We start from the raw sequence: 21,428 nt of genomic DNA on the forward strand, positions 1-21,428 counted from the left end.
GAACTCCATTATAATCCTAGAAAGGAAAGTTTCTTCCAGGGAGTATGACTACTGTACTACCAGAAATCCCTACAGTACAGCCACGCTCTGTGCTACCAACCCACATGGCCACACCACCAGAGATAAAAATCTTCACTTTGTTGAGTGATGAGCACCAACAGACACAGGCAAACTTCAGTTCTGTTGACTAAAAAGCCCCATGGAACTATCATTAGCCCCTCTGCCTTGTAATGCAAGTGGAAAAGAAAAGACAAGTTACCTTTCTTGTTCACCTCCTCTTCCGTCATCGCTGACAGGCACAACGTTTTCACGAGCTCATGACAGCTGTTGTTAGTCAGGCCCTGAGCATCCATGAGGTGAAGCATGATTGAACTGAACAAACAGAGCTCTTCCAAGTGTCCAGCTGTCCCACTGCTGGCCTCACAGATCCGGGTGTAAAACTTGAAGATGTTGTTTCTCAGCGTCTCGTCCCCGAGCACCTCCTGCACTACCCCTGGGTGCGGCAGGACGCAATTCTGCAGCCACCGCAGAGTTAGCAAAACATTTTTCATATTGAGACTGTGCTCAACCATCGACTTTACGAGCCATTTAGTTACTATGGAAGTGGTCGCACAGTTAAGATTGACTGTTTCATCTGCAAGGTCACCAGATTTGAGGGGCTCCTCTGGATGTTTGTTAAGCATTGCCGGGAAAGCAGGTTCCCAGTGGGCAAATATGGCATTCAGATCATCTCTGCATTTCTCCAGCTCAGAGACTTTTAGCTCCTCAGCAGTGTCATCTTCTCTTTCCGTCTCTTTCTTTTTCCGAGCGTGATGATGTCCTTGAGACGAGGCTTGGGATTTGTTCTTTTCTTTAATATTTTATGTAAGAAAAACAACATCAAAACAGACATCAGGTCCTCCAAAGGACTTTGTACAAAATTATTCAGTACAGACGGCATCGTGTGTTGTTTCAGTTGCTAAAAGGATAAGTAGTAGCCTCATTAACAACCTAACTGAGCCTGTGCAATTCAGAGGAAACGGACTACAGGCAGCTCCCAGTAACTCCCAGGCTGAAACACCTCTCTCAACTGGATTGCCTAACTTGGACACGGACAATAACGAGGCCCTGGCTCAAAGCAAAGCGATGGCAGTATTTCAGAGGTCCATGAGATGCAGTTTTGCCAGCAAAGCTACATTATTTATACCAGGTCATGAGAAATCCTCAAACAGCTGTTCTTTGTGCTAGTGGAGTCACAGCACATGCCAGCCCACAGAAGGTGATAGCAGCAGTTACGCTGCTTTTTAATAACACAGGCTGAAGGAGCAAAGCCTCCAACACAGCTGCATCCCGGCTGAGTGTGGCTGATAAAGTACTGTCAACCATGGGCTTGTAAATTTTTCCCATCCCAAATGTGCTAGATCTGCAACTAAGTTCTATTTTAAAGCTCTTTCCCTTTTTAAAACTGAATTGCTTTAAGGCTTCCAGAATTGTGTTAAAGTTAGAAATCACTAGAATAAAGACCTGAAAATTGGCTTTCCATTTCCATTCCTCCTCCCCCGAGCTGTAACTGATTGACAAAAGTTATTAATACTTTCTGTGAAGTGTGCCTAACTTTCATGGTTAGTGTATAAAGAAGCAATGTTGTTGGGGTTGCTTAAATATTTTTAGTACTTACTAAGCAATTCTTTGATTTGGTATTTCTGAGCGAGAGTCTGCACATCATCCTGGAGCTGCAGGTCTTTCTCAATGACACTCCACTTATGCAACAGCAGCAAAATGTCTTTGTTTGAGAGAACACTGTCGTTCACAGTGAAGCGACTCATCTCCTTGAAGGCCTCAGCAACTGTAGCACGATATCCCAGCACGGAACTGAATGTAGTCAAAAACTGAGCCAGTTTGGATAGATCTAAATTAGTCCTATAAAAATAAAAACAAACAAAATTGCCATGTAGTTTTCTGCATGCTAATTAATAAAATGCAGTGAGTATGGGTTTTTCCTCCTCACAGTCCCCTCCTACAGTTTTTTCCTGCAGTTCTCCACACACATACTTTTGTTTCTCAGGATGCCAGTAATAATTAATTTTGTTCCCACAGGATCTCCACTAGTGTCTGGCAGAACAGATCATGCAACATAGCCTTTGCTCTCCTACTTGTAAAAACTAAAGGCATGTGGCACACAATAATGAGGCCAGAGGTCCTGGAGCTTCACCTACACTTCTTTATTTTGCATGTATTTTCTAGATTTTGAGGAAATAAAAACAAACATGGATTTCCTAGGCTATGGGAATACTTGTCTGCATGAAGAGCTGCAGGTGTTATTACGAACACAAACAGAACTGGTCATCTATCCATTTCCTTACAACTCTCCCTGCTGCAGCTGCTGTGCATTGGCAGCTAAGTTCACTAAATCTGGAGAGAAGAGACTGACCCCTTCTTAACATCATCGTGTAAAACTCTGCACGATTTCTCCTTGTACAATTTGCAGGCACAGTTCAGAAACTGAAGGGGAGAAAAAGCATTAAACTATCCGGAGATCAAGAAATTCTTCAAGACTTAATAAATTTCAAACTGGACAGGGGATGACAAGCAAATTGATTAAAAATATAAACAAAACAAACAAAAAACTCACCTAATGTGTTTGACTAATGTTATCAAAATGTACAGAAATTCATTTACAAGCTGAATAGGAAGAAACTTCCTCTTCTCCTGGGATTTTTTCTTGCTTTCTCTATTGCCTCCTACATTTGTGAGCCACAGAGTATGGATTAAGGAAATGATTTTATTTAGCAGCTTGTTTTCCAGAAATCTGAAACAAAGAAAAAAACAAATATCCATTAGGAAGACAGATCCAGGGGGAAAAATAGACAAGGAAAAATAGGAAAAAGTGATCACATTTTTGTACAGAGGATGCAAGAAGAATATTCTTCAAAAGTACAACCACAAATTAAGCAGTGAGTGCCAAAGAGACCCCAGACTTTTTGATTTCCAACTTGTACCAAATTGAACCAAATAGAGGTGCAAAACAGCAGGGCAGGACTCATCCCCAGCACCAGCTCCTGGGAACTGGATGCAATGTGCTGTTACCACTGTGGGGTTCTCAGTGGGGACTTGGTCAGGCTGATCACAACACCGATGACCTTGACATCTTGTGTGAACCTGCCAGGAGAATCTATGCAAAAAAGATTGTGTGTGCATGCCTGCATGCATATATGAGCACGTATGTGAGGGACAGGCAAGTGGAGGAGGAATGTTATAGCAACCTCAAATTCCCTGTCTTGCCAAGTCAGAGGTCCTGCAAGAGGACATGAAGTGTGGGTATTAGAAATGAAAGATTCATGTACACAAAAAATAACTTTTTTTTCTAATTTTTTCTACAGCCATAAGTGCCAAACATCACAACCACCATCAGGCCATTTTTGTATGTCACCACTTGTTTTTATATTCAGTTGCATAATTATTTCCTGTGTGCACAATGGGATTGTTCTCATTTCACCAACAATATTTCCCTAGTTACCTTTTCTCTAAAATATGCAGTATCCAGGTTAGGAGGCTGTGGTCTTGTATGAGCTCATAAGCAGCTTTGGTGACATGGGCAGCATTTTGTAGTATCTCCAGAATATGATTCTGAAACAGAAAATGTAATTTGTTCTTTTACGAAATCAGAATATAGTCAAGATATTATTATTATCTATCTTTGAGAAGTATAATGGTAGCAATCTGGCTGTTATCCGGAATTTAATCAACTTAAAGTTAAAATGTTTTTCCAAACACCACGTGTTCTTAGCAGCCCCAGGGAAAAAAAAGATCCTCTTTTTAAGGCTTCATACACACAAACACTACTCTTAAAAAAATGAAGTCTTTAGGAGCAAGACAGCTTTCTCTCTGTCAAAGAGTCTCATTCCTAACCAAGATACTCTTAACAGACTGGATTTCTCAGGGTGGATGTCTTTGCACATTAGAGCTGCTTTCTTCTGAACTTTCTTCCAGCTAAAGCACTGTACAGATAACATACTAGTTAGGGAATAAGCAGACCTAAATAAGCAAAGACCCTGATCATATGAGGAAAACTGAAGCTGCTGCAGTATTTTTTTTTATGAAGAAATAGAAGTAAGACTGTACAGCCAGACCATCAGCTGATGAGGGTGACTGAAGTTCCATGATGGCAGTGATCTGTTCTATTCAGGAGCCAAGGATGTGACTGATTTAGACAAAAGTAGGCTTTTCCCTCCCCAGCAGATGCAAAATCAACATAGAATAGATTTTCAAGAGGGAAAGGGAAGAGTCAACTGCTCCTTTCTGCTTCGTATTTGGTTAAGATCTCTTAATGGTGCAACTTATTTATTTATTTCTTAAAATATATATTCTTACCTGGGAGACCTCATCACACAAGGGACTGTTGAAAAACGAAAGGATGACATGGAATATCCTCTGGTAGTCATAAAGCTGGTAGCAATGTTTATCACGCAGCCCTTCTCCGAGAAGTCTGAGAACCCACTCACGTTCTATTTTGTGCTGGAAGCCATAATAAAAATAGTTCCGTCAGACATTTAAAATATCTGCTCATAAAGCACAACAAACTGGTCCCCTGGGAATGCCAGCACAGTCTTAACAGCTTCTTCTGGACTTCTCAACCTTTATCCCCATCAAATTTAATCAGTAACAACATCCATCAACAGTTACTCTACAGCCCAAATATGCACTGAAAAGCTTGAAAAGTTCCTAAGAAGTTTCTAAACTGAAAAGTTTCTAAAAAAAAAAAAGTTTCTAAAAAAAGTTTCTAAACTACCTCCATTGAACTCAACTTTAATAATCTAAACTCAAACATGAATCAAGCTGCCTAGGACACAACATTCTGCTTGTTCTGCTATACAGTGCACAGCACAATTCATGATTTCATTATCTGCTATTATTAAAAAAAAAAACCACAAAGAAACAGAAAAAATACTTATTCAAATATAAAACAAAACTAAGAACTCAACAATTACCTTCCTTTAATTAACTAATTATGGAAGATTAAAATTTGTTTGCATTTTCACAGCTTTTTTCTATTATTTTCAGAAGAATTAGTGGATACTTATGATGGGATTTGCATTACCTCAAAATCAAAACTGTAGAAAAGCTGAAAAAACCCTGGTACTTTCCTCAGGTCCAAGTACTGGTGTGACAGAAGGAATCTGTTTATCTTTGTATACATGTGCTCCTCTGTGAAGAGAAACAATGGTTACTGAGGAGGAGGACAATGTTCCCAATACACAACCACGCATAAAAATAAATGCAACCTGTATTTGCCAGTTTTTCAGCTCGCTGTCAGAACAGCACGCTAATTACAGCGAGGAGGCCTTGTGCTCTGAGGCTGATTTTATTGTTGGCCATCCTACTTCTTCTCTTCCCCCAACCTAAGTTCATTCAGAATGTGCACACAGCAGGTTCTAAGATAAATATTCAACACGGCTCGGTTTTCAGCAAGTCCAATGTTACTTCAATGACAAAAGAGAAGCCTGCTGCAAAGTTAGAGGCAAATCTCTCCACATTTCAAGCTTAAAACTTCACATGAGGCAATCACCATTTTCAGTCTACAGATACACATCAGTACAAAAATCCCACACTTCTCTTAAAATACTAGAATCCCTCCAATTTTACTATTTGACACAAAGCATTGTCATCAGCAGGTGGGAGCAACTAGCACTACACTTGTCCCTGCTAGTAAACATCCATCCAAGCAGTGAATAGCAGAAGTGCTTTCTCCTGTGCCAGCCACAAGGTCTCACGAGGGAGGGAGGCACCTGCTCAGCCCTGACCTGGGATTCTGCACTGTGATGGTTTGGCTCCATGTGCAGACCTCTAGGGCACAACTTGAGCTGGGCCAGAGTAGTTGGAGGGGAAATTCAAACACACAACCATTTTTAAATTTTTTTTAGAGCTGCTAAGGTTTGGCCATTCCACAGGGCAAAACAGGCACCCCAGCAGAGGCTGCCTTATGAGCACATTCAATCCAGTCCTATGCACGTTTACAGTTACCTCACAACTCTGTGCTATCAGCTCTACTCATGAAACATGAAAATACCCTATGAAAATTGTTACTGCATAAGTGAGAGTTATAAGCACAGAGTTATACATTTAAGTGTACCTTTGAAATACATGAAACCATACTTTATGGCTGCTGTGACTCTCACAAGCACCTCAGTCTCCAGGACATCATCCCATGCACATGCACTCTCTCCTCGTTAACGCGCCACAAGTTCAACACACACAATAGGTTACCTGGCTTCAGCATCTGCTGTGCCACACGAGCGATGTAGAGGGTTAAAGAGAAGGTAAATCTGAGGTTCTGCTTCTGGATTCCATTTTGCACAGCATCCATGAGATACAGCAACTGCAGCACAAGAACCCAGGAGAGAAAAGCTCGAAACATCATCCAAACAAATACAACAGGAGTGTGTGAATACGTAAATAAGTTTTATGGTATTTCATAGGCAATAATCAAATATCAATTTCATTGGGATTTTCATTCCTACAAGTAAAAAACATAAGAACTTCTAGAACATTTTCCCCCTTTTTTTCCACCCATTGATTACAGAAAGAGCAAACACAAAGTGAAAGACAAACAGTGGGATGGAGGATAAAATGCTTCTGTTGCCTCTTTTATCATGTGCAGGTAGACAGATGAGTAAGGCAGCACCTCTCCTGTAAGTGGCCATGACATAAAATGTCCAAACGATCAACTGAGTTCAGACTCACCTGCCTCTGTTCTCGGAAGCGAGCCCCTTCCAGATGAGAACGAAAAGAAGACAGAACAAAATATGCTGCTGCTCTCATGTTGGCATCATAGCTGCTAAGTGCAGCCACTGTTAGGCCCAGGGCATTGACTTCAACAAACTTGTGACATGCCACTACACACTCTGTGGGAGAAGAGGGGAAAAAAGAAAGAAAAACATTCAGCACATCATACTCACATGTCACAGGGTATGTAACAGCACTATAATCCTTAACAAAACCTCTGCTCATAAACTCCAATTTCTAGACCTACCCTTACAAACTATTACTTCACCACAGCTGCATAAGCTGAAGGCGCCTTCAGCTAACAAATCATCCTGCAAATTATGCTGCAAGAATTCTTTACCCGAGCTGAAATTAAAGGTGGTTACCCTCATTTATTTGAGACAGATACAAGTCTGCCTGGTAGATCATGCAAAGTTAGGAGTAAGTTCTGTGAACATCACACATCTCACTGTTTCAGGAAAGCTAAGTGCAAGAAAGAACAAGGAAAACTCTCTTCTACAACCATTTTCTGGGCATTTGGTGCCTGAAAGAAAGATCAGCACAGTCAACGGAAAACCGACCCGCATTAAAGAGCTTCTGTACTAGAATGGACAGGAGAATAATATCTAAATAAGCCATAAGCCACAATAAAAATAAGGAACTGTGATCATGCATGCACAAGCAATTCTGCTGGTAAGGCATGTCCCTACTGAAGTACTGAGCTGTACCCCTCTGTCCTTATAAGACAGAAAAGACTGTCCAGCAATGAACAGTAAGCAGCCAGATTAAGAAAACACACCCTTGAATCTAGCATTTATCTTCCATACAGCTTTGTCACCAGGATGTGGAGTTTCTTATTTAAAGGCTGTGTGTTTTGAGGAGCCTGTGCCGCTTCTGCTCACTGATGGCTAGAAATGACTTGATGCAAAACCTCCAGATTATGTCCTGTCCTACTACCTAGTGTATGCCATTCACCAGTACTGGAACAGAACAGCACCTTGCTTGTATTTTGCCAGCTCAAGTGAAAATGTATGGAGGTTCTGAGTTCAGCAATCATTTTCATGCAATTTCTTGCAATTCACACTGAAGACCAAGAGGAAGTTTTGGAGAAATAAACATTCCTATTTAAGAGGCTCTAGCCTTCAGACAAGTGACTATATTTGGTCCTCTGATTTCCTTCCCAATCACCACACACATATGCCTAATACATTTCAAAAATATATATTAAAACTAAAAAAATAAAAATCACAGATTATTTATGCCCCCGCAGCAGCAGCTGGGCTGTTTCCCTGCTGCCAGAACTCCTCCTCCTCTCTCTGCCTGGCAGTTTCACACCCAGCTCCTCTAGTTAGGGGACAGGTCTCCGCCTCCCTGCACTGCCTCCCACCCAGCATGCTTCAACCCGGCCAATGCAAAAGCATCACTGAAGTGCAGTGCCAGGTCTTTTCAGTAAGTGGTTTTAGCAATTATTTCAGTACTAGGAATTACTGTACACTTCCCTGCACCGCTCCTCACCAAAGCACATCCACTTTAACTGGCATAGTTCAAAAACAGCTCAGCCATTCTCCTAGGGAGCAAAAAGATGCCTGGTTTGTTAGGATGGCACTCCTCTCATCTCGCCAGAGCTCGTACAGATAAAGCTCCACCTCCCTCTCCTTTCAGGAACTGGGCAAGGACACCACCTGACCGCCAAAAGGAGTGTGTAACAGCACGTAGATGGAAAATGTGAATAATTTCATGCAGTGATATCACAGAGAAGTCCAAGGTCCTTACTACAGCAGTAAAGTTCAAGCTGCTCACAGAGAGATTTATTTAGAAAAGTTTCTTCCACTGCAAACATGCACTGGAAATATTTTCCATCCAGCTGACCTTCAAGAGTGTGCTCAAAAACTAACTAAGCTAAAATAACAAGCTATTATTAAAAATAAAAATAAAATTAAAAAAAAAAAAAAGCTAATTCTATGTCTGTTTAAAGTACCTTGAGAATCATGATGGAAAAGCTAAAGATCAGAGCTAAAGTTAGACAGAACTTGCTATCTGCCTAACTCCAGACTTCGTTTTTACTCAGTGAGCATTAAACACTGTGCCCTAAGTCTGTGTTTATAAGTTCAGCAGTTATATAACATCTGTGCAGGACACCGTGCAGCCAGTACAAAGAGCGAATAAATAAAGAATTGGGGATTCCAAAAGCAGCTGACATGATGTAGGAGCACCACGGGACTCCAGCTCACAAATCATTTGTGCCCTCTAAAAATGCCCCTCTTAGGGCACAGACTCTCACTGGGTGTGGAGTGATTTAGAGAAGTGTTTTTCCCCACCCCAGTTTACCACTCAGCCTATGCTGAGGGCTAAGGCTAAGGGCTCCTCCTGCACAAGCTCCCTCAGCCCTGCTGCTGCTGTTTTGTGGCTGTCCTCGCTGTGTGACTGTACCACCAACATGTCACCTCATCCCTGCCACCAGTTAAACTGGTGGCCAGTGACAGCGTTATGCTGTCACTTTTTCAGCTATTACACCTAGGTCCAAGAGAGCCTCGCTCATGCTCTTCATGACTAACAATCCCAAATCCAGCATTAACTGGATTGCCTAAGATCCACCCTACTGCAAAATACCTCGTAGCTTTGGTATTTTTTCCTCAGAAAATTAGAACACGAAATTATAAAGAGCAGACTGCAACTACACCTGAATAAAGGCTAAGAACACACAAAATAGGTACCGTACTATAAAGGTTTAGGTGAGCAAAGTAAGACTCAGTATGATTTCACTGAAAGAGTTACCAGCCTGCTAATTGTTTGTGATATTATTGTTGTGGAAAGCAAAATCTAGTTTAACTACACAGTGGTTAACCACAATCAACACAGAGAGGGCGCTGGTTAGGAAATTCCTTATAGTTGCCTCACTTTGATCTTTAAATGCCCTCCAAACAGGCAGCTGCATGTGAACAACAGCAGGGATGTCCATATGCACAGCAGTCATGTCAAACAAGGAAAGTGAGGCTAAGCAAACGGTTGTCAAGCACCGTGTAGATCGTATCAGATTTTCCAAAGATAATGAGCACAGGCATGTTCATGATACACAGTGGCCCCACACATCTGTCTGATGGAAAATTAATTGGCTGAAGTTTCCCTCTAAAATAAGCACAGCCTGTATCAGGTCACACCTCCAGTCATTTCTCTCAGCATCCCTCACAGAAAGTCTCTCTGGTTAAGAAACCACCTCATCCTTCCTCAGTAAGGGCAGCTTCCACCTTGCGCCCAGAGCGCTCCTCTGAACACTGCAGGGCATGTTCTCCAACCTGTCTTGTCTCTGCCCAGCTCCCGTTGAGAACATGGCTGAAAGTAGGTGATTATTGCTCCTAAAAATTCAGCCACAAGGCAGCCCCATTTCAGAGCATTCCCATCAATTGCAGGTGGGGCACCAGAAGGCACCAACTCTCCAATGCCTTTTTTGCTCATCATGTTTCTGTGACACCAAAACTGGCACAGGATACAGCTCTACACAAGCACCAGAAAATATACAACCTTCCAGCAGAGGATATTCTCTACTGGTCCATTTTACATTATAATTGTACTGTGCTGTACAGAATGATATTCTATAGATAACAGAATACAAATCTTTGTCTAGTTTTTAACTCTCCTAAGCTGTTTTTAGTTCCAGTTTAAAAATCTCTCATCATATTAAGCATATCACTCCCTCTACACAGGGTTAGCCAACTATATTTGAAAGAGATATGAAGGAACACCTAGTCTTCTGAAAAAAAATTGGTTGGCATGCTGTACTGCTGTACCTACCCGAGTACCTAAGTTCCACTAGAAAGATAACCCTATTTAGAAAACTGCTTTAAAAGAAAAAAAAAAAAAAGACTTTAACAGTAATTATGTCCAGTTACTTTTTAAGCCATTCTGAAAATTACAATGCAATTCAGTAGATGGTTAAAGGATGTATATATTTTCTCTCCCCAAAACAAGGCACATGATTTCTTTGAAGAAATTTTTCCCTTAGACTTTGAATAACAGAACTACAGACGGAGCCATGCAGCTCCCACAGCAGAGTAAAAATAATTAAATAAAATATCGAAGAGGAGCATTCACTTTACCTGGTCTGGTCAATTCACTGAAGAGCTGAAGTAGAAAACAAGGATCATAGAAGTCATCAAGACTCTTGACATTTTCATCTCTATACAGCGACTCTTCCAACTCCTGAAACCAAATCCAAACCAAGATTGTGTAAACAATGACACTGTTTTCCAGTGCTTGGTTTCAAAGTGCCCCAAGCACTTCATCCCATTATGCAGCAGCAAATACTAAACCGTGTAAAATCTAATGCAACACAGACCAAGACACTCTTCATTTTATACTTGGCTTTCACCATCAGGGTTCCAAAACCAACAGAAGAGATATAGAAAGGCGTCATCAAACTATCTGAAAGACTAAAAAGCCCACTGTCAGCAAAACCTGGCACAGTGAAATTGAACAACTGTTAAGAAGTCAAATTTTGATTTCATTTATACATGGCAATATTTGCAATGCTCCACAATCACACCTACAGGCAAGATGTGGCACATTTATTTATTTTTCAAATGAGTTGCAATATAATGTTTCATTTCAGAAAAAACATTCAGCAAAGTGCTCTAATGCCAGCCCTCTTATTAATTTTAACGCCACTCCTGATGCAAACAAATTGCAAGATATTATATGAATGCAAAAAAGAAAGGACTAACTTAAAGGTTCTTTTTCTACAGCAAAAGAAGGTAATTCAGCAGTTTGAACCACAGCACCTCTGATGGCAGAAGATGGCGATGCTGAGGGAAAGACAGAACTGTCTTCATCATCTTTTCTCGATCCAGCAGACACAAAATCTCCTCCATGGTTGGCTGCTGCCATAGTGACTTCCCTAGACTCTTGCAAGTCTTATGATGCTCCACAGCAGCTGGACCCCACAGCAGGTTTCTTAAACATTGTTAAAAGTAAAGGCATTAGTCAACAGGCTGATAGCACTGAGCAAAAAGCAATTACAGAGGCTATAAATTAGTATTTAAAATTTCCCTTCACTTGTACTCATTAACATGTGAGAACTTGAAACCAGAACTAGTTTCCCTGGCAACACCTTTTTCATCCATCTCAAAGCTTTTCAAATTCAGTCTGAGGGTGTCTCATTAACTATTTCCTAACCTGTTAATCCAAGTCAGAACTTACGTTCTCACAAAAAAAGCTTTTTAACTTAACTGCATTTATAGCTTAAATATGATAGCAGCTGCATGAAAATACAGTGAAAAAGATCTGGTCAGAAAAAGTTGTCTCAAATGCGACTTATATTTCAAAACAGCATCACAGTGCTTCAATAAAACAAAACTTACTCTCCTCCTCTGAATTGCCCCTTATATCCCACTTATTTTGCTATTGTGATTAAAGTGCTATCGATATTGTTGTTTACTACATGGGTACTGCCAACACCATGCTTCTCTGTCAGCAAGGCAACCAGAGGGATGGCTGTTAGGCTTCTTATCACCCAGAATCTGAAGGCTCCCATCTGTAGCACAAGCTGGACTCCTGGGTATTTACTTTTCCTGAATGCGCTCTATATTCAAACACTTCAGTGCTGGGATCAGGTCTAGCCAAGTGTCTGGCTACCAGTTCACTTCAGGGTACAGTACAAAATTGTTCCTCCTTTAAAAAGGCTAGAAAAGTTTTGGGCCCTAATTACCTCTGAAAATAGTCTCCTCCTATCTTAACACCCTCCCATTTGCAAACACTTTCAGTGAAGATTTATGCAGCACGCAGCTGTTGCCAAAGTCCTTACTTCTGGAAGCCACTTCAATTCCCTGCTAACGAGAACCTTCATGTACTATCCCCCATCACTGGCTGCAAGGATCATCTATACTCTTGGACAAAGCTAAGGAAGGAAATTAGGTTCATAATTCAGAGTCCAGTCCTGCTCCAACTGCCAGAGCTTGTACTCTTGCACAGCTGTTAATATTTCTGCCCATACCTCAAAGACAGAAAAGTGCATTTGAGCAAAGCAGAAAAAAATATCAACATCTGTAAGAACTAACCGCAGCTGACTTCCCTGTGGACTGATTGTACAAAGGGCCTGAATAGGATTTTTTATACAAGACATGATTCTCTATTAAGAAGCACATTGCTGTATTCCAAGACTGCACAAGAATGAGAGCTCCAGTCCAGAGTAGTATCAGACAAGGCATTCATACCATGCTAGTAGCCCAAATCTAACTACACGTTTATGCAAGAGCTTACACATCACTCCTCCACTGGCATATTCCTCCCCTCTCCAGCACAGCACCGTAACAGAATGCTGTGCATGCAAGGGCAAGAGCATCAAAAAGGGCAATGGTTGTGCTGAGTAGCAAGTCCTGTATCCCAAGAGAACAGGGAAGGAGTTCTACATTAACAATTTCTGTTTTCACCTTTGCTTGTGATGAAATCTCCACAGCAGGCTCTTACTATGGTGACAGGGGCACTACTGAAATTGAAATCCCATCACTGACCCTGCAGACACCCACACACTGATCCCTTAGTCCAAAAGTCTGGGCAACATAGATATTATATTTTATCAGTCCATAGGAAAAATGTTTCCAAAAGCAACGTTCACCTCCAGGTCTGACCTTGCTCACTGTTTATCTCAGTTAAAAATAAGACCCTGGAAAAATGACAATTCTGAGGCTGATTATTTGCAGATAATTAGTCAAACAAAGGAAGGCGGTCAACTCACCCGGACTTTATGAGACTTTGATTATTCTTCTCATACAACTGAAGCAGTAGCAGTATCTTCTGATCTAAAAAACAACAAAATCCAAAGTCAGTCACCTATGAAGATGAAAAACAGATCTGGTAGGAAATACCTTTCCCGGGCTGACATACCTACTGTACTCAGCGAAGCCCCGTAGGCACCCAACAACACAGCAAGGTGACTGCTCTCACAGACAGAAGGACTCAGTTTCACAACTGTCAGCAGTATATCCACCAAGGCCTCTGAAATAAACACACACAGGCTTAGGTTTGCTGCTCCCCCAGTTAGATGGTTTGCACAGAAATGCACACACACATATATGCTCTCTAAATGTATGTGCACACATAATTATGCATTTCAAATAAAGATCTAGCTCTATAAACAGCAAAACACCACATTTCCATGACTACACCAGAGGATGATCAGAAGGCATTCAATCCAAGGCAAAAAAAAATGTGTTGAAGAAGTTAAAAACAGTATTCCCAAGACAAACAAACAAATGCTATTTCCTAATGCTATTTCCTAAATGCTATATCTACAGGAATATAAAAAACCAAAATAGATCATAAAGACAAGGGCCTAAATGAACATGCTCTTGACACCAAGTTTCTTAATTACTGAAGTTAGCCTCAAATAATCCATCTCCTTGCTCTACATAAATACATCCAGATGGTGAAATGCATACAGGATGCAGAAAAATCTATTAATTACTTTTAATTTCAACTAAATTTGTCACTTCTTAAGAGCTTTTTGCTCTTTTCAGGCGATTTAAAACTTTGAAGTTGTCTACCTGTTGCTCACTGATATACACAAAATTTATCAAGATGTTGCCCTGAGAATTGCCTACCCTTATACAGATCCTTCAATCACTGAATCACAAAGTGCTGTACAGTGGGAAAAACTGAGGTGTGTGTAGGTTAAATGCCTGGCCCAAGGTCAGGCAGTACTTCGGTTGGCAGAGACAAAGAAATAAAGCCAATCCTATGCAGGGACTAGGACCCAATTTACATTGCTCATGGAAGGAAAGTGCAAACTTTCATGAGGAACATCAAATATACATGGATTAAATTAACATTTTAGATGTAACTTGTAGAATGAACTTAAAACTTCGTGTTAACCTATTTAAAGGTCTTCCATCACACGTTTCTAATGGAACCTGTAAGCGCTTCAGTGATCTTACACTAACAGCTTCACAGAAACCAAAAAAATCAATTTGAGATTTCAACAGGATTAAAAAAAACACCTTAGCAGCAGTTTTATAAAATGTAAGAGTTGTACGTGTTTAAAACTGGCACCTACAAAATAGAGGTAGGATTTAAAACTAAACGCTAATATTCTGCAATTGTTTAATAGCTCTGCAAATATATGTAGGTGGATAGGTTACTGGATGGGTAGAATATAATGTGAGAAAGACAAGATTACTAAATATAGTTAAAGGGAAGGAAGAAGAAAAAAAAAGATACCTCTTGTCTGGATGTTCGTGCCATCTTCTTCTCTTGACCTTAGCATGGCTGACAAAAATAGAGAGTGCTGCGTGACCATCATGTGAAGTTTGGAGAGCTTGACTAATCTCTGACTAAGTGAGGATTCTTCCTTGTATAATAACTGAATAGCAATGTTCAAGACTTTCAAAAACGCTTCATCTCTGTAGCGGTACCTTTAGAAGCAAAGATCACAGAACAGTCATACCCCAACCAAAAGGAAAGCTGCTTGAAAAAAAATGTTTAAGAACTCAGAACTTTGCAAAGAAAGCAAACTTAATAAAACCACATGAAAATTAAAAAATATGAAAATATGCACATCTTCCCCTTAGCCATTTTGAATGAATTCTTACTAGTATATGATCTATCAAAAGGAAACAGGATAAGGACACAGTCACACTTGTAGCTGCAATAAGCTTAAAAAGGAATGAGAACTTTTCAGACTAACCCTTCAGACAGCAACCCTTCATATTAACACTTCTACCTACACAGAAGTTAAGATTATCCTGAACTACCCACATCCTTTGATTCCTTATATTTAAATGGTTCACATTTAAAGTGAAAGATCAGATTCTGTTTTCATATGAATTGAATTTGAGAAATACCTCAAATAAAAAGGAGTTATATAGGCGTAAAGCTTCTTCATGCCAGTTGAAAAGAAGCCAGTCCAGCTATCTAGTTAGCCACATCAGTTACACACACCAGAGCACATAACACAAATCTGGGGAATTCAAGGGAGACAGGGTGTTTCCAATACAAACAGAACAATGCCAAATGAACAGAACAGCATCTTCGGTGCCTCTCAAAATTACTTACTTGAGTCCCGTCTTCACAAGGTTGTACCAGTCATCTGGGTCCACTTCTTCAACAAAGCGCTGTGCATGCAGTATACAAAAAGATATTTACATTTAGCATGTAGAATTTCTACAGAACCAGCAATTTGTTTCATGTACACACTAAAAACAGGCAAGCCAAACACTTAGGTGGGACAATCAAAGGATAACAGGGAAGAAAACCCTTGGACACAACAATCCTGGTTCAAATGAAACTGCAAGTCTGGTTTTGTTGGGCCTGGGAGAAAGGAAGCATAGTGGCTGTATGTAATTAAAGAGCAAGCTGGTCTCTAGGTACCAAAAAAACAAACCACCAGAAAGAGGTCAAAGGCTGCCTGGAGAGACCTTCAATTTTTACGTCCTACAAGGATTTGCTTACCACACCCAATTAAAAAAAATACAGCAGTACAGAGGGAATGATCGAGTAGGTGTGCTTTATGATCAGTCAGTTGCATTTCTGCCATTCCGTTCAGAAGGCATGGCATGTGGGTCTTGTCAGAAGCACACCTCTCTTGTCGCTCTTTATGTTTTTCTTTAAAACATCCATCAGCAGCCTTTGGTTTTTAACTCCATAACACCTCGAACACTGATTTTCAAAGAGCACTGTTAGCAGAAAGCTATCATCAAGAAACAACACAAAACTGATTCTCATAAAGGTCTGGCAGGACAAAATTAAGTCTGTACAAGCTATTAAAAGCCCACAGAAGCCATAATCACTGAAACAAAAAATAAAACCCAAGACACAAATACAAAAGCATTGTAACATAAATCCACACAGTCACAATTTTGGATGCTGGCAATGGACATAAGAAGTCTCACCAGCAATTCTTCTAGCCTCAGCAGCATTGACCTTTCCACTTCTTGCTTGCTTTCCTCTTTATTGTTGTTGTATACGGCAATTAATCCCTTCATGCAGGCTGCTAACAGGCTTCTCCTCCAGGAATTCATCTCTTCAGAGTTTTCAAGCACTCTAGATACAGCATCTGCCACCATCCAACTGTGGAAATACAGATTTGCATTCATACTTATCTACCACAATGCTTTATGACACAAATTTAGTCATGGAACAGGACAACTGGATTTGCTTACCTCTCATTATTTCCTGCTTTCTCCAGAGCAGCAGGAAGCTGGTCAATAAGCTTTCGCAGCCCTTTGCTTTCTGCAGATGGCAACAACTTGGAAAGAACTTGCAGTTTCAGAGTGACCTCGTTTGATGTTTCGGTGTCTTGAAATACACCGGAAAGCTCTTTCCACAGAGCTTTTCTCAGGACAGGTATAACAGCTGAGACAACTGGAGGGGGCACAGATTTCACAGAGCGTGTTAAGCAACAACAGACTTGTAATTACAAAAATTCCAAATCAATTCTCTAAGCAAGCCCCAGATTACTTACTTTCTAACTGTTATACCACAGTAGCTGCTAAAGTGCCACAGAGAAGTGCGCTCTGTAATATCATCATTAGAAAGTATTTAGTATATACAGCAGATAACCACTTGCTACACAGCTGATGCAATTAAGCATGGGAAAATTACACAGACATTCAAAAGGGGGACAACTTCACAATAAAAAGCCTTGTCCTTGCTTATCAGGAAGGATGAAATCCTTACCAGTTCTCTCTGCCTATGGACTTGTAGGAATTTTTATCTCACGTCAACAGACACCTAACAAGTACCTTATAAATCAACTCGGTTTGCTAGCGGTTTCCTATACTTCCTACACCAAACCACATGGGAAAGCATGAGAGATTTTTCACATGTGCTAAGTATTAAGGGTTTCAAAAGAGAAAACCAGGCAACAGCGACCATAATAGCACTTTGCTTTGGTATAACATCCAAGCTTCACTACAGTCCTTTACTTTTTATATTGGGAAAGTGTTTTAAAAAAAAAAAGAGAATAATTAGATGTAATTAACTTCTATGAGCTCTACTTGTTGTGCAGAGGATCCAAGACTTTAAGACCAGAAGAGCTTACACTGAGAATTTGGCCTTCTGAATCAAAATGAGTTGTGATGAGGGATGAGTTGTGGCTTTACCTGTGGAGGGTCGGGTGAAACCATACTGGTCTCTGCATTGCAAATACGTATTAATGAGCGGAAGAAAGCTCTCCATGTTCTTCCTCAGGTACTTTTCAGTGTCACAGCTTAGACACCACAGCTCGAACTGCAGCAGGTGAGTTCTGCAGTGCTTTATCAGTGTGCCCACAATGGCAAGGCAGGTTTCTGACCCCTGGTTAAGGCAGTAAACATGCACCTCTACAGTGACCATGTGTGCAAATACTGGCTCGCTTTGGAGAGCATGAAGGAAAACTTTCTCCAGGTCTTTACTGGCTGATGCTGACATCAATATCCCCAAAGCTTTAATGTGCTCTGTTGATAGTAGTAGTTCTCCTCGTTGGGGTTGCCTTTGGTAGCTCTCTGTGAGGAGCTGCACCAAAATTTGTCCATACAAACTCAGCTGCTTTCCTTTTTTAGGGGATTTTTCAGATTTTTGAGTAGTCAAGCTCATCTCAGGAAGCTGCAGCATGGTTAAAGTGATCTCCTTCAGCTGAGCTGCAGACATGTACACATGTAATTCCTGAAGAGCCTCCAGCTGGTGAGACCTCTTGGGAGAGACCTGTTTTCCTCCTTTCCCCACAGCCTGTAGCTCTTTCAAGACACTCTTCCTGATTGCTTCAAAATATTTCAATAACACATGTACGTGATCCATGCTCTGCAACATCGGGGCACCTGTCTTCAGCAGCTGGAGCACACCAGAATTTACATGAGCTGACAGGAGCTTCACAGTGACAGGGTTTAAACTGTGCTGAGGAAGAGAACGTTGTTCTAAAGCCAGGAACCAACTCTCCAGCGTAGGATGCTTGAAAATCAGCATGAGCATATCTTCTAGGGTCTGTAACAAATGGTTATAACAACATTACTGAATGGATGATTACAGATACAGATACAGAAAATCGTATTATCTGCCCATCTTCCAGAACATGTTTATTACAGTAACTGGACATGAAATTGCCTATTAACTGGTCAGAAGATAAAAATATTAATGAAATACAGGCATAGTATTACAATTCTTCTAACATCTGTGATGTGGGGGGTATGCCTTCACTGAGCATTTTCCACATCTAAACACATTTCCAAGGGAAAACTGTTTCTTCCTTGATACAATCCCATCCTAATCTCTAAAAATCCATAGAACGTATGAAAGGAGAGAAAAATTCACTTTTCCCTACATCCTTCTCCCAGACCTTACCAGCAACTCTCTGCATTAACCTGTTTCCATTCAATACACCTCTGTGAAATATAGTATATGATGTCCTGTTCATTCCCTGCCCTTCTGAAGGCCTGGCAAAAGCTGTAGTAAGCTTCCACAAAGCAGCAAAATCCTATTTGAGCCCTTATACAGAGATCATGTAACAGACACACTTTAATCCCAACTGAAATCCCAGAAGTCCTCAAGACTTATCAAGTCACAGCGTTCACAAAGCCTGATCCAGAAGAGTTTCCCTGTTCTCTGTCACTGTTCATTAGCCAATTTCATGCTCTGGTGATTGGTGACAATGTATCAACAAAATCTGTGGTAAAATATCATTCAAATCTCAGATGATTTGCTTTAATAAACAGTTCAGTAAAACTTATGGATGAATAAATCAAACCAAAGTTTACTATCAGGTAAGCTTCTGGGCCATATATCAATGGGTTCTGTACCTTGTCATCTGAAGACTCCTCTGTAATCAGAGATTCCTCATCCATAAAGAGATCTGATGCATTCTGATGCTCTTTTTGTTTCTGCCGATTACCCAGCTCTATCTCATTTCCCCGGCACAACAAGCTGCTCAGCAGGTCCAAAAAGAAGTCAACAAGGCTGGGACCAGAAGTTTTACTAAGCTGTGAAAACACAGACATCTTAGAAATTGAGAAGAGAGGAAGATGGAGACAAAGACAATTATCTAACAAGTAACAGAACAAATTAAGAACTTCCCAGATGACAACCTTTCTAGGGGAAGCAATTCCCCATTGTAGAAACTTGATTCTAACAAAATTCTCAGGGTACCAAACAAATACTTAAAGATTTTCATCTATAGTGTGACTTCCAATATAACACAGGCCAATGAATTTCATCTCCAAAAAGGCTTCTTATGGAGACCCAAGAACCAAGATAAAATCCTAAGTTTATTTGCACTATATGCAAATCAGCAAAGTAACCCATGCAAAAGAAATCAGAGTCCTCAACAATTAAAAGGTTAGATATTTGTTTACAAATTAGGTGCAGGTTTGTCTGATGCTCTATAGCCTCAGTGAGAGCTGAAGATGTAAAAAAGCTGCAGAACTGGATCCTAAAGTTTTAACAGCAAAGTAATTTGTACTTGCTGCATAAAAATAAACCAAATAAACCCACAGTGCCATCAAAACACATCACTCTTACATTGCCAAAGTCCTCCACTGTGGATTTCAGGTACAGCAACACATGCTTTACTCCTAATACAAGCTGTTCAGATGGGAGCTGGGAAGCCAAGTCTCTCAATTTTGTCTGGATATCATCTTCCAGTAAGGTACTGCTTCTTCTTGCATAGGCCTGCTTTAGCACAGTTGCAAACACAGAATCCGGGGCCAGAGAAGGTTCTTTGCACGCCTCTTTGCATTTTTTAAACTGTTTAAAATGGAAAAAAAAAAAAAAAAAAAAAAAACACATAAGAGAAAATTAAAGACGAGTATTACCTGAAGTTTCTTTAGCTACCTGTTTTGTATCCTGGACTGACAATCCAGAGTAGGACCCTTGTGCTCTGGCTTCACTTCCCAGCCACAGCAAAGACCTCTCCTGTTGTTAGAGAAATACCCTTAAGTGCATTTGTGTCCCCCCGATGGGATCAAGAAGTCATGATTAGCTGAAGGTAAATGCACTTTCCAAAGAAAATGTAACCTTTATACACGGTGGGCTTTTTTGTAACACTGGCTCAAGCATTCAAGTAACTGCAGGTATTCCATACCACAGGTTCCTGAACTTGCTGGGGTATCCAGAGATTATAGTACTGGTTAAATTGGTAGAGCTGAGGATATTTAGAAACTTTCAGGGACTGCAGATCTTTATCATACAGCTGGAACATCAAGCAGAGGGCAAGGGCATCTCTCTGAGAGTGCAGAAGGTCAGTGAAAACAGCAACGAGATACTCTACGATGTGTGCTCCTGGAAAGACAAAATAAAAAAAAAAAATGACACCTCTGAAGTAATCTGCATAAACACACACACACACACACACACAAAGGCCTCTTTCCTTGAGACCCAGACAACAAGCTTTAAAGCATTATTTTAAAAAGTACTGAATGGGATTAAAAAGTGTTTTTGACAAGCCAGACAAGCATTCCCACCTCACTGAGGTATCTGAAAAAAATCCTCTATACAGTAGTAGTCCTTGGCAAAGTAAATAATTACCCTACTTCAAAATACATGCTCAGATTGGCCTGTTTCCTCCCAGACAAGCATAAAACTAACTCTGTCCTTACTGCATTGTGCTAAACTTGCCTGCATAAACTCCAGCCCAGCACTACATAAGAGCAGAAATGATTTGTACTGGAGGGAATACACTTAGGTTAACACACACTAGTTAAATTTGGAGGATTTTATTTCAGACCTGTCAA

General features: G+C 40.5%; 1 protein-coding gene across 1 annotated transcript in view; it reads right to left on the reverse strand.

Moving 5' to 3' along the window:
* URB1 (URB1 ribosome biogenesis homolog) overlaps nucleotides 1-21,428 on the reverse strand; it is a gene marked incomplete at its 5' end in the record, with an annotated part of 50,681 nt that overhangs the window by 6,428 nt on the left and 22,825 nt on the right. The window contains 20 exons of the mRNA XM_084513576.1: nucleotides 260-850; nucleotides 1,658-1,899; nucleotides 2,612-2,788; nucleotides 3,497-3,606; nucleotides 4,351-4,494; nucleotides 5,078-5,184; nucleotides 6,244-6,355; nucleotides 6,721-6,881; nucleotides 10,836-10,938; nucleotides 11,517-11,688; nucleotides 13,469-13,532; nucleotides 13,618-13,728; nucleotides 14,950-15,143; nucleotides 15,784-15,842; nucleotides 16,620-16,797; nucleotides 16,890-17,091; nucleotides 17,832-18,687; nucleotides 19,500-19,679; nucleotides 20,218-20,442; nucleotides 20,780-20,976. Coding sequence (XP_084369702.1) covers nucleotides 260-850; nucleotides 1,658-1,899; nucleotides 2,612-2,788; nucleotides 3,497-3,606; nucleotides 4,351-4,494; nucleotides 5,078-5,184; nucleotides 6,244-6,355; nucleotides 6,721-6,881; nucleotides 10,836-10,938; nucleotides 11,517-11,688; nucleotides 13,469-13,532; nucleotides 13,618-13,728; nucleotides 14,950-15,143; nucleotides 15,784-15,842; nucleotides 16,620-16,797; nucleotides 16,890-17,091; nucleotides 17,832-18,687; nucleotides 19,500-19,679; nucleotides 20,218-20,442; nucleotides 20,780-20,976 — 4,185 coding nt within the window. The remainder of the gene's footprint in view (nucleotides 1-259; nucleotides 851-1,657; nucleotides 1,900-2,611; nucleotides 2,789-3,496; nucleotides 3,607-4,350; nucleotides 4,495-5,077; nucleotides 5,185-6,243; nucleotides 6,356-6,720; nucleotides 6,882-10,835; nucleotides 10,939-11,516; nucleotides 11,689-13,468; nucleotides 13,533-13,617; nucleotides 13,729-14,949; nucleotides 15,144-15,783; nucleotides 15,843-16,619; nucleotides 16,798-16,889; nucleotides 17,092-17,831; nucleotides 18,688-19,499; nucleotides 19,680-20,217; nucleotides 20,443-20,779; nucleotides 20,977-21,428) is intronic.

The sequence above is a fragment of the Aythya ferina genome (assembly GCF_964211825.1).
Source record: "Aythya ferina genome assembly, chromosome: 1".
NCBI lineage: Eukaryota > Metazoa > Chordata > Aves > Anseriformes > Anatidae > Aythya > Aythya ferina.